This window comes from Staurois parvus, unplaced genomic scaffold (assembly GCF_062004578.1).
Source record: "Staurois parvus isolate SC_StPar_1 unplaced genomic scaffold, SC_StPar_1.0 ptg000636l, whole genome shotgun sequence".
Lineage (NCBI taxonomy): Eukaryota > Metazoa > Chordata > Amphibia > Anura > Ranidae > Staurois > Staurois parvus.
The window spans coordinates 4535646-4549763 of record NW_028318432.1 but is presented as its reverse complement, the minus strand read 5'-3'; the positions used below and the strand labels follow the sequence as shown (position 1 = coordinate 4549763).

Here is a 14118-nt window from a genome sequence, read left to right as displayed (position 1 = left end):
ACTCTGCTCCCTGTTCTCTGAACTCTCAGACAAGCTTTGCAAATTCATTACTTTGAACGGATGTAAACAGGAAAAAACTACAGATAAACAGGTACAACTTATGTAGGAGGACTTGTTTAATCTCTGTGTATCACCTGAGGCCAGTCATTTCACTGGGTACATGTAAGGGCTCGTTCACACCATGGTGCAGAGACATCAGTTTTTCTGCACACGTTCTGCAAGGGCACAATTAAATCAATTGTTCTCTATGTGCTCTGTTCACACTACACCACTAGTATCATGTGCAGAGTTTTTCTGCGCAGGAATCTGCAACGTGTATAAAACTTATTTAAGCAGGCATTAAAACTGATGTCTCTGCAAGTGAAATCTGCACGTCAGTTGCAATCAGTTTTTCTGCATGTATGGTGTGAACAAGGCCGAAGGGTGCAGAGATGTCAGTTTTTCTGCACTTTTTCTGCAAGGGCACAATGAAATCAACTGTTCTCTATGTGCCCTGTTCACACCACAACACTAGATTTTTTTCTGAGTGTATAAAACTCATTGTAGCGCGCATGAAACCTGATGTAAGCTGATGTCTCTGCAAGTGAAATCTGTGCGTCAGTTTTCATCAGTTTTTCTGCACATATGTGTGAACAAGGCTTTGGGGTTTACAACCACTTTTAAAATGACAGTTACAAGAGTTGGGACTAACTGTAACACTGCCACGGTTATTTGGGCAAGTGCAGCAACAAATTGTTTTTTTCAAAGATTTAAACTCTGAAAAAAGTGACCATTGTAAACAGTCTAAACACTTGCACAGAGGGGTGCTTTCCTGCATTTCACATCAAACACAGGTCAGCATTCTCATCTACTTCAATGGTGCAGTGTAGGGGATGGTTTAGAGACAAAGTTTGCCCTGCTTTGCATTTCTTTAGACATGGCAGTTCCTACTGAGATGCATTTACATTACAGTTAAGGCAGGTAAAACACAACTTTTAGCTGCATTATCTGTTTGATCTCAGCATGCAAAAAAGTAGCAGTAACCTGTATATATAGATGCAAAAACTGCATTCTGGTATTGGAAAAAAAAAAGCAGGAAGATGTGAACTACAATTTTTTTAAGTAGAAAATATATGTAAAGGCTAGCATTTTGCTGATCATTTGCACAGGAAATCTTGTTTATATGATCAGTAATATTCTTACTGCTGTGTGCATGTAGCTTTATTGTCTGTCATGAACATTTGTTTGTTTTCCATATGTTATGTGGTCACATCACTTTCCTGCATCCCAAAATCAACTGTTAAGATTCAAACCATTGGCATTTTTAAGGGCTTTCTAAAAACATTAATTGAATAACTGATGGCACTAACGAATGCCCTGAGGAGTGATTTCCAGAACTTCCATATGAATGTTCAAACAAAATTCTACCTGTGTATGGCTAACCTTTACAGAAAAAGAAGGAAAAAAACATATGCACCATGTATCTCTGAAAACTCACTTCTTCAGGGAAGCCTACCCCACCTCCACCTAAGAACTGTACTTGAATCACCTCCACCAGATCATTCCCCCGCAGCTATCACCTTTTGTATCACCTCCCCCTTCCTTTAGATTGTAAGCTCCAGGAGCCGGGCCCTCACATTCCTTCTGTACTGAAATGTATTGTAATTATTATTATTATACAGTATTCATATAGCGCCAACGGTTTGCTCAGTGCTGTAATTGTACTGTCTCCCATTATATTGTAAAGCGCTGTGCAAACTGTTGGCGCTATATAACTCCTGTATAATAATAACTGTAGCTAGGATTCTGGCACTGTAAGTCACCAGTGTTAACCACCGAGCCATCTGAGCGTGCAGCAGAGTGGCTAAATGGTTATCACTTCCACCTGGCAGTACTAGGGTCGTTGGTTCAAATCCCAGCCACAGCACCACCTGCCTGGAGTTTGCATGTTCTCCCTGTGCCTGCGTGGGTTTTCCCCCGGGTACTCCGGTTTCCTCCCACACTCCAAAGACATGCTGGTAGGTTAATTGGATCCTGTCTAAATTGGCCCTAGTATGTGTATGTATGAATGTGAGTTAGGGACTTTAGATTGTACACCCCTTGAGGGTTAGGGAGTGATGTGAATGTACAATATATATGTAAAGCGCTGCGTAAATTGACGGCGCTATATAAGTACCTGTAATAAATAAATCAATATGACTGTTCCCTACTCAGTATATGTTAGGGGCAGTGTGTGTACTACCGTACTCACCGAGAGCCATTTCTGTTCTGAGACCTGGACACAGATATTACTGCATGCATTACACCAATCCCAGCCCCTGGCCACTCACTGTACAGCAAGCTAGGCCTCTATCATGTTCCTGTACAGTGTGCTTACAGTGGAGGAGTGTGCTTCCCATTGGCGGCACTCCTCCCCTCTGCCACTTCTCATTTCTCCAGTGAAAGTAATGAATCACAGCTGTGAACAGCTAATCTGTATGCTTATCACAGCAAATCCCAATGTGTTGCTCTGTTTAACGCTTTCTGCACTGAGGCACAGCACAGGCTGAGGCTGAGGAGCGTCCTGTGTGAGGATATGTACGCAGCAATCCTGCATTACTGTCCACCGCTGAAGGATGACAGAGACTGAAATGCACACAGAGGATGAGAATGAGACACAGGGAGCAGCAATTAAAGGTTCACTCCACCTAAAATCCAGTTTTGCGATACACACTGGGAATGCAGACTAACTGCTCAGGGCTTCATTGTACAATAAACTGGTGATCTGGGAACACCTTTTTCTTGAATGTGTGAAATGTAACAGAGGATTCCTAAACACTTCCATTGAATCCTTGCTGCCCCCACATATAAAAAACCTGATCTATCAAAGTGTCTGTAATTAGCCATTCCTCGGACTCAAAGCCTGTCCTGAAAGTCTGAATCTGGTGACACATCTAGTGGAGAGGGGTTTCAGGAAGTAGACCCACCTGATAGACATGAAAAGAGCTCTGTGTCATCTGGCTTCACTGAATTAAAGGGAGCACTGTCTGAAGCTGGCCAGACACTTTTGTGGGGTTTTTTTATTTCGTTCAAAAAAAAAACAAAAAAAACCACAGGTTCCTCCATCCACACAAACTAGGTAGCTGGAGGATTCCCCATGCCATGAAAATGTATTCATATAGCTTTCAGAATACACTGATCAGCGGCTGCAGCCACTAATCAACAAAACATTTCCAGCAAGACCCAGCAAGTTGATTAATCAACTTTTATCAACTAGTGATGGCTACTCACTGCTTAAAATTCAGTCAGGCCCTGCTGAACCGGACAAATTTTGGCCAGCTTTAGTGGCTGACCCTGTTAGCCCCCTTTGTGTTCTTTCAGACGGGCGACTGGGGGGCAGTTTCAGTGCCATTGGCTGCAGTGCTAGTCTAACAAAAGCTTTCTAACAAGCCAGTTCAGCAAAAGGCAATTGTTAGCTTGACTTCTCAGGAACCAAAACAGCCATAGATGGATCAAAATTTGTACGCTCCTTGCTGAACAAGCCAAATTTCGATCCATCTATGGCCAAGCTTTGGACTAGCTATACATGTATAGGTTTCTTTCTTTATGTTAACAGTTTCCCGAATACCCAAACAATGACTATATCTAATGGGATGCAGTCCCTTTTTGGCTGTCAATTCACCACCTGGCCCCTCAGATTTTTCAAACGAAGTTTGTTGAGTCAGGCAATGGCAACAGGGCCACTCAGAGCTTGAATTTGTTTGTTTTTTTAAACATTTAAGGTTATTTCAAAAAAGCAAAATTAAAACAAGAAGTAAAAAAGGTACCAAAGCAGTACAAAAAAAAAAAAAAAGTAGGGCCTACTTCCTATACATAATGTGCTATAATAAAATTATAAAACCTCACAAATACCTTCATCAGTGCCTTGAATTTGATAAGAAGACAGTCTACCAATCCAGACTTCTGTGCTCTGTTCAGTAATAGCTACAGAGTACCCTAGGCCCAGCCACCGCATAACACTTGCCTTACTGCTGGCAATCTGTTTGGGTATACCAACTATGAATGTTCAGGCCAGCGATCCTCCTTCACTCACTTTAAAAGCTATACGCAGCTTCTTATTATACACTGTTTAAAAAAATTAAAGGAACACTTTGACGACACATCAGATCTCAATGGGGAAAAATCTCATGCTGGATATCTATACGGATATGGACTAAGTAATGTGTTAGGAATGTAAAGATGCCCCATCGTTTGATGGAAATGAAAATGGTCAACCTACAGACACCCCGAAAATCAAGTGAAAAAAATTATGCAGCAGGCGAGTCCATTTTGCTGAAATTTCATTGCAGCAACTCAAAATGGTACTCAGTAGTGTGTATGGCCCCCATGTGCTCCACAATATCGGGATATGCTCCTAATGAGACGACGGTTGGTATCCTGGGGTATTTCCTTCCAGATCTGGACCAGGGCATCACTGAGCTCCTGGACAGCCTGAGGTGCAACCTGGCGGCTTTGGATGGGCCGAAACATGATATCCCAGAGGTGTTCTATTGGATTTAGGTCAGGTGAGCATGGGGGCCATTCAGTGGTATCAATTCCTTCATCCTCCAGGAACTGCCTGCATATTCTCGCCACATGATGCCGGGCATTGCTGTGCACCAGGAGGAACCCAGGACCCACTGCACCAGCATAGGATCTGACAAAGGGTCCAAGGATTTCATCCCAAAACTGAATGGCAGTCAGGGTGCCATTGTCTACCCTGTAGAGGTCTGTGCATCCCTCCATGGATATGGAGGTAAAACAAAAAACAAAAAACTACCTGCCCGGAACGGCATGTTCCAGGCATCAGGTGATATAAATTGAACATCCCTGATGGGCTACTATTCAGGCAGAATTGAGCATTTCTGTCCCCATACACTTCAATGGGAATGCCTGAAAAGCACAACATGAGCTTTTTTTTTTTTTAAAGCTTTTTTTTTAGCTTTCTTTCAAGTGTTTTGTCATGCATTTCCTGCTCAAACTGAGAACTCCATTCTCTTTTTTTTTTAGCAGCACTTCACACCTTTTATTTCAAAAATGCCTGAAAAAATGGCTGACAAATGCTGCAGAAACATGCAATTCTGCTCCAAAAATGCTTTGAAAAAACAAAACAAAAAAAACCACTTGAAAAGCTGCTTGAAAACGTGACGCTTAGGTGTGAATGTAGCCTTCATGCAGCTGATATTTTGTCCTAGCAGTTACCAATTAGTTAGGCCTAATGGCCTAAAAGTACAGAAAGCAACATAAGACAATCTACAACTCTGCATATGTAACATGACTACAGAATAATGTTAGGACAATAACTCATTAAAAATACACTAAAGTTTCCCCTTCAATAAATACAGAATGATGATAATCCTGCTAGTACAATAACAGAACAAGCAAGAGAGTCGGGAATGTTGCCTGTAGCCAGTAACAAAAGCTGCATCCCTAGCCGGCCCCTCTCAAGGTTATCCTCCCTTCATTGTGAGTCGGAGGACCTCTGACCTCTGCCTGGCAAAGACATGAGTGATCCATTCTTGGTACACTGGCAGACCCCCCATCCCCCTCCCACAAACATTAATGGCTAGCAGGACTTGTCAACAAAAAGCCTCAACACACACAAACTTCTCCTGAAGGGACAGAAACAAAGCCACCTCATTTAGTTGGCGCTGGAGGCGGCAGACACGTCTCCAAATATTCAATATGGTGGTGATAAAGCATCTCTACAAAAGTAAAAATCCACAAGACAAAGCACACATCTCCCCACAACTTCTCACACAATGTAAATAAATGGACTTGTATAGTTTTTAAATTTCAGCCCCAGATTAGAAAGACAAACCAGCTGCAGTCTGTAAAGGACACCTACAGGGAATACACTACAATGGATCACACTTCTGTCAAATGGTATTAGTACTGCTACCCCAGAAATACAAAAAAGAAGAGAGAACAGATTAAACACAAGGTGTCCCCATATGCAACAATGATAAGCAGACAAAGGTCATCTTCCATCTAATTTGTTGCGTGTTTGGAAGTTCTCAACATTCACACCATTGATCACTTGGACAAACTTCAAGCAGAAAGAGGTAAATCATCATTTCATTTGGAACTCAAAGGAAGGACCATAGAGGCCATGTGTGTATATTTGTCTATATTACTTGGAATGCTGACTTTATCTACAATGCTATACAGAGATTTAAACCACTAACGTCACCCCCTGACCATGAAGCTGACAATCTAATGGCATTCTTACAAATGTGCAAACACAGCAGCACCAATGGGAAAACTAACCTGCCAGTTTCTGAACTTTCCTTTATTGCTGCTGCATCGATTTGGTTCCTGTGCTCAATCTGTCCAATACTTGGTTAACGCCACCACTACCTCCATTTACATTTCATTGGAAATCCGGGACTACTTGAAAATCTCTACCTTCCCCAAATATGCTGACTACTACGTTTGAGGTCAGTTAAAGCTGTCTTTAAAGTCGAACTAAACTCTCTGAATCATCATTAACCATTTTTAATTCTTATACTGCTACCATTAGTAAATAGACAGGAAGGTATATTACATTGCTCTAAAAAAATTAAAGGAACACTTTGAAAACGCATATCTGATCTCAATGGGGAAAATATCATGCTGGATATCTATACTAATATGAACTGGGAGGGGTATTAGGAACGTTAGGATGCCCCATCATGGAAATGAAAATTATCAATCTACAGAGGACTGAACATAAAGACACCCAAAAAATCAAAGTGACATAATAATGCAGCAGGCTAGTCCATTTTGCTGAAATTTCATTGCAGCAACTCAAAATGGTATTTTGTTTGGTTCCCACGTGCTTGTATGCATGCTTGACGATGTCGGGGTATGCTCCTAATGAGATGACGGATGGTGTCCTGGGATATTTCCTCCCAGATCTGGACCAGGGCATCACTGAGCTCCTGGACAGTGTGAGGTGCAACATGGCGGTGTTGGATGGACCGAAACATGATATCCCAGAGGTGTTCTATTAGATTTAGGTCAGACGAGCATGGAGGCAATTCAATGGTATCAATTCCTTCATCCTACAGGAACTACCTACATACTCTCGCCACATGAGGTTGGGCATTGTCGTGCAACAGGAGAAACCTGGAACCCACTGCACCAGTGTAGGGTCTAACAATGGGTCCAAGGATTTCATCCTGATACCTAATGGCAGTCAGGGTGCCATTGTCTAGCCTGTAGAGGTCTGTGCATCCCTCCATGGATGCCTCCCCAGACCATCACTGACCTACCACCAAAATGGTCATGCTGAACAATGATACAGGCAGAATAACATTCTCCACGGCTTCTCCAGACCCTTTAACATCTGTCACATGTGCTCATGGTGCACCTGCTCTCATCTGTTAAAAGCACATGGCGCCAGTGGTGGACCTGCCAATTCTGGTGTTCAATAGCAAATACCAATCAAGCTCTATGGTGTCGGGCAGTGAGCACAGAGCCCACTAGAGGACATCTGGCCCTCAGGCCACCCTCATGAAGTCTATTTCTGATTGTTTGGTTAGAGACATTCACACCAGCGGAGGTCATTTTGTGGGGCTCTGGCAGTGCTCATCCTGGTCCTCCTTGCACAAAGGAGCAGACACCGGACCTGCTAATGGGTTAAGGACCTTCTACGGCCCTGTCCAGCTCTCCTAGAGTAACTGCCTGTCTCCTGGAATCTCCTATATGCTCTTAAGACTGTGCTGGGAGACACAGCAAACCTTCTGGCAATGGCACATATTGATGTGCCATCCTGGAGGAGTTGGACTGCCTGTGCAACCTCTGTAGGGTCCAGGTATCACCTCATGCTACCAGTAGTGACACCAACCCTAGCCAAATGCAAAACTAGTGAAAAACAGTCAGAAAAGATGAAAAGGGAAAAAAAAAAATGTTAACAACCCCCTCTGCTACTTAACTGACCAGATCAAAGTCCCAGGAGTTTAATTGACTTGATGCTATACTCTGATTAAAAAGTGTTCCTTTAATTTTTTTTGAGCAGTGTATATTTACTTGTTTTAAACTTTTTTTCTTAAATTTCTTCAGTTGCTTCCTAGTTTCTGGCCCTGGCCAAAATTATGTCAAACATTCCATTAGTTTTCATGGGCTTTTTTTTCTTCCTTCATCCAGAGGAGGGACTCTCATCTAAGCACACCCTCCTGCCAGCATTCCTGAGCTAAAGGCAGATGGATTCCAAGAAGTAAATGCTACATGCATCATCTGCCCTTACTCAAGGTGGCCACAGCTAGAAATGCTAAGGGGTTGGGGGGTTCAAAGGGGTTTCTCAACAAAAAAAAGCATGCAGACATGGAGGGATGGACGAGTGTGAATTAAATAGCATTTTAAGTTAGTGGTTAAGTTACTTACCTTTTGCTTTGAATTCCTCCTGAAAAACAGCAGTGGACGATCTGTGTCAAGACACTTTTTGCGTCTTGAGCCTCTTAGCTGTATACCTGAAGTGTAAAAGTCTCTGCTTCCTCTGACTGCTCACTGCATGAAAACAGGTGATGTCACTACTGTACTGCTCACTGTTCTCCTCATTGGACGCTGCATCGGAGGACCTACAGTGCAAGGATCTCCCTGCTATTGCTTTGTCTATTTTGTGCAACTGGGCTTTCTGCACCTTTCCTTCAGCTTCCTGAATATCACCTTACTATTCATTAGATCACCAGGCATCAGCAGGGCAGCTATATGAGGAAAATGAGTAAACAAAGTCCTGCCTAAACTGTTGTAAGTCAGTATTGGAGAAAAGATCCTCTGCAGGGAGCCTATAGGCAATACCGATGACTACTCTTTGACCCTTCATTTGCCCTTTTTGTTCACAGCTTCTATGATACAAGCCCTATAAAATAGTTTAATTTAAGACAGTAAGGTAAAAACAAATCACTGAAAGGAAGTCTACACAAAAGACCAAAATACCATAAAAACACCCCATGCAGTCTCCCTAGCGGGGAATATACCTGAGAAGACAGCATAGCAAAGCCACAATGCAAGCCACCGAGCTGTCGATTAATATTAGTTTAGCAGTTATGATGTCAATTTGAGATCAGAGTAATAATTATAATTACCTGATTGACTGTTTTCAGCTGGCGCTACAAAAGGTCCAGCAGAAGAGGTTGGATTCAGTCTGTTTCCACTGAGAAGAGATGACGTTATGGTCACTAAGGATCCAGGAAGAGATGATACCTGCAAATAAAAAGAAGAAAGGTTTGTCTAACCGTATCACAAACCATTCAGCTGAAAGGAATCATTTCCTAAAATTCAAATTCATGGATTTGCTATCCTGTTCCTGTGTGGTTTATTGCCAATATCAGACACTGTCATTATCTCTATCTCCACTCGGTTTCTGTCCAAATCTGCAGCTGAGTAAACCTAACCATCCAAAGCCAACCTCAGCAAGCTCCTTCATAACGTACAAAGTAATAGATTCCAAAAGGGGGTTTCTGGGCAATTTTCACCAGAGGAAACCTGCAGCAATGGAAAATAATGGAAATGGCCCTGGAGGCTATCTGAGGTTACTGCATCTCAATTAGCATTGTTTGGATTTTAGAATCCAGGGGAGAAAACAAGGCTGAGCTGACCTGAAATACAAAACTACTCACTTCTCATTAAAATGATCCAAATACCCACGTACTATGAGGATTGTTTTACCAAACAGATCCATTTTAGTGCCTATGAATTCAAAATGTTCAAGGACACAGCATGTAACAAAAAAAATGTGAAGAAAGTTGTCCCTAGCACCCAATCAAAAGCAAATTTGAAGGCAAGAGCAATTATGAATGGTGGTGGATAGCACTGAAGAGGTGGATACTGGTGTGAAGCACATTTAATACTGTGGATTCACTTAAGAGGTGCACATGGGCACACTGAGAATATTAAGTGGACAACAATAAGTATGGACAATTTTTGCATTTGAGGTTTTTATTGGATTACAGACTTTTGCATATTGTACTAGAATTATGATATATATTGTCAATATTTACCTTAATTTTTTGTTGGGACTTGACATTACTGGTTTGGGATAAGCTGAACAGACATCTATATTATGTGTGAGCGAACACAGAAGGAATATGTATGTGTACTTTATTTATTTTAATATATTGGTGTTTTATTTTTTTATTTTCTTTTAAGTAGCGCTGCATCCTTTATGCATTTTTCTTTGCATGTAAAGAGGAAGTGGCTAAAAAAGGCAGGAAGGGGTCAGAAGCACTGAAATGTACAAAATGTACAGTGTCACTCTGTTAGGCTTACACAAATTAAAGTCTATGTCTGGGCAAAAAAAAAATTAAAATCCGAAAGCACATGAAGTACATCTCTCCAATACAAGCACAATTGCCCATGTTTTTTGTTTTTTTATTTAATTTTGCTGCATTACAAGTTAGCACCACCAAGTGGGGTCTGGGTACAGTCCTCAATGTAGACACCAAAGGTTACCAATCCAGGAACAGCTAATTAGCCTAGGTAAGTAGACAGCCAGATCTTAATAGAAGTGTCTGAAGAAGAGATATGTTCTAGAGAAGAAGAGGTCCATCATCTAAGGCAGGGATGTCAAACTGGCGGCCATCCAGCTGTTGCCAAACTACATGAGGCATTGCAAGATTGACAGTTGCAAGCATGACTCCCAAAGGCATGATGGGACTTGTAGTTTCGCAACAGCTTGAAGGCCGCCAGTTTGACACCCCTGATCTAAGGGAACAAGCAAAAAAAAAAAAGTTTCATGGACTGGTCGAGGTCATATAAGCATACCCCTGGGGGCACCCTATTAAAGATTTTGCCAGTATCCACCCACCTGAAGGTAGCCAAAAAACAACCCATTGCCTTATGTCCTAGACTGTACAATAGGAGAATGCCAAATTAGGAGCCAGCAGGCGCAGACTGCAACACTGCTCCTCTAGAGATACAGTGTGGTGCGTTATCGTCACCATAATAAGGAAAGTATGTTAGTGGCAGGATCACCAGGTTAATATATGGAAAAAATATTGCACACAAAAAATTTCCAAAAAACAACTATCACCATATCCAAGGACTGGTAATGCTACAATATATTACATTTATGTTCTTGAATTTAAACACACTTTAAGGAGATTCCATCAGAGAGAAGGATCCGATGGGGTTGATTTACTAAAAAGATTTACTAAAACTGGAGCATGCAAAATCTACTGCAGCTGTGCATGGTAGCCAATCAAACTTCAGCTTGTTCAATTAAGCTTTGACAATTAAACCTGGAAGCTGATTGGCTTCCATGCACAAATGCACCAGATTTTGCACTCTAAGCTTTAGTAAGTCAACCCCAATGTCTAGGCTTTGAAAAGGTCACAGCAGTTGAGTGGAATTTTGTATATAAAAGTTACCAGTGAAGTCCTCAGGGTTCACATGATGCCAACCTAAGATTTACCTTGACTGCAGCAACACAAAAACTAAATAGAAATTTTGGCTCAAGATGGCGTTTAATAATATAACACACACCAACTTGTGCTTCAGAATTACTGCCTCTTTAAAAGTCCATAAACCGGAGGAAAACAAGTCACTGCCAGGGAAAAAATAATCTGTGTCAACAGAATTACAGCCAACACGTCCTTCAGGATAATGCACTGCAGAACACATTTAAATGGTTTGAACAGAGGAATACTGGGGTGTAGCCAAAGAACTAGAGTAATTACACAGTATGAAGGATTCCATTCACCCCTAAAGTGCCCTGTCAATGGCAGTACTGAGACACTTGGTGACCATGTGGTTATCCTGCTAATTATTTAATCTTATTAAACCATTTAGAACATAAAAGCAGGTAGACAACAGATGTCTCTCAAGCGATTGGCCTTGTACATCTCAAGCCGGCTGTGTAGGTCAAAGCCTTCAGCTTTAAGATACACCTTTCAATCCGCATGACGACGCACTTCCTGAGCTGCACACCGTCGCTGATGAATTAAATAAATCTGCGTACTATCCGATAACTTCCTCTTTGTGTGTGTAGGGAGCCTGGCTCCGTGTTTCAAACCCCCCCTTCCCTTCTTCCTCAAGGGGAGGGAGGAAGCATAAAAAGAAGGATGTGTTTGACACAATAGGCAGCTCGGCGAATAGGTGCTCTGCCCTGACCCCAAATAAGGAGCCGCATTTTTGGCAGCTTCCCAGCCCTACTTACTGAACGGCTCTTGAAAACTTTGTATTCATTCATGTCGCTAACCATGGCTCTGAAGGCCGGGGCTGGGACTTGTGCCAAACACGTGAAAATGAGCCCTCCAACATACACAGCCAAAAGTCTTGCATAATCCGCTGCAATAAAAAAAAAAAAAATCCTCTTGGCTGCACACACCGATCCCTTTCTAAGAAACATTCCTGTGTCTGTCATAGGGCAAGCTCTATGTCAAGAATAGAAACAACTTGTGCACTACAGTAAAGAAGTCATTCTTAAAAAATTAAACCAGTTCAATTAAGGGCAGCTGGGCTGTGCTCACACTGGAGGGATGACAAAAATATCAGTAATAAATAAGTGCGAGAAACGGCAAGAGGAGGCATAGCAACACTGTACATCGGAAAAAGAGGATTCAAAGTGCACCTGAAATCCTAGGGAAAAGGGAAAAAAAAAAGGTATAAAAAGACTAGTAAGGAAGGAAAGCTTTTCTGTTTTCTGTGCTGTCACCCCCCCCCCCCCCCCATTTCCCAGTTACAAAGGTTTAACCCTTTCACTGCCAGGGCTGTTTTTGCACACGATTAAAAAAATAAACATTTATATTTTCTGAGAGCACACACCCTAAAGAATGAAATAGTGGTAGTTCCAATTCTTTAAGTCACACAATGCCACAAAAGGTTAAGAAAACACAACATTTCAGTAAATACACTAAAGTTAATTTTAAGGCACACAAGCACACTACCAGATGTTATAAAAGATGAGGTTGCACTGAGTAAATAGATACCCAACATGTCAAACCTTAACCTCCCTAGCGGTCGGATTATGTCAGTATTTCTGTGCTCAAAGCGGTACAATTTTTTGCATGGAACTATGTAGTTGTTTTATTGTAGGCTGTAATTTTTAGGAATAACTCACTGAAATCTGTCTGAACAAGAATCTAGTAAACATCCCGGGTATGACAAAATTTGAAACACGAAATCATAAATTATAATTTAATAATCATAAAAAATAATATAGTAATAAATTTAATTCAATAATATAATCAAACCAAAAACACTGAAATTTGAAATATAGCACCAAAATCGCACATCACTGAGCAAAGTCGCAAAATCGTTTTCAGTGTCTGATGACGAATTTCCCCACGAATCATTATCACTCAATTCTGCAAGTAGTTCTAATTTACTATCGCTGTTCTCTAGCCGGTCTAAAACCGCTTTTGACCTAAAAGGGACACTTTTTGGACGCCATGGACGTTTCTCAGTTTCCAGGCAGAAAGAACAGTAAAAATGCAGGCAGGGCGCCGGACAAAGCACTCGGGACAAAATGTATGTGAAATGGTTTGATACAGTAATGTTTTATTATGTGATTTTAGTGTATTTAGTGAATGTCACTTTTTCTCCTTTTTAAATTTCCCGCCAGTTCCGTCCCCGTACGTCCTGACGTCGCAGGGAACGGAACCCGGAAGACAGATGCCGGCATCGGCCGGAGGACATTGCCGGGGACGCTGCAGGGGGGACATCGGGGAAGCGCAGGACAAGGTAAGTGATCGAGGGATCCCAAAGCAATGCTGCAGGGTATTCCTGAGTGTAGCTCGGGGTTACCGCTTGTGGTGCTGAAACTTTACCCCAAACTACACTCGGGAATACCTCCAGGGAGGTTAAACTTGTGTGTACCCGTGAAATGGCGACAAACTTCAATACCCTATTCTTTCTATAGACGATGCAATAGGTTTAGCATTACAAAGGAGGTCTGCTAAAAATATTTCTCTCACTCTGGGGTGTGTGGCAATATGTAACGTGTATTACAATTGACAGTTTTATGTGTTGGCGCCCCCTCGACACACATGTTTACAGTCATATATGGTGGTAATCGGGGGGCTGGGAGTGTGTAAGGAATCCCCCCAACAGCCAGAAGTCACACAATCCCCTTGGCAGCAGAATCCAGTTGCTTCATCAGATTTAAGGGCAGCCAGGAGTGTGTGTAAAACACTCCAG

General features: G+C 41.9%; 1 protein-coding gene across 3 annotated transcripts in view; it reads right to left on the bottom strand.

Annotated features, from left to right (window-relative positions):
* The window catches only part of MLLT10 (MLLT10 histone lysine methyltransferase DOT1L cofactor), a 272303-nt gene that overhangs the window by 50552 nt on the left and 207633 nt on the right, over positions 1 to 14118 (bottom strand). For all 3 annotated transcript variants that reach the window (XM_089693742.1, XM_089693743.1, XM_089693744.1), the window contains one exon: positions 9066 to 9183. In XM_089693742.1, the coding sequence (XP_089549868.1) occupies positions 9066 to 9183 (118 nt within the window). The remainder of the gene's footprint in view (positions 1 to 9065; positions 9184 to 14118) is intronic.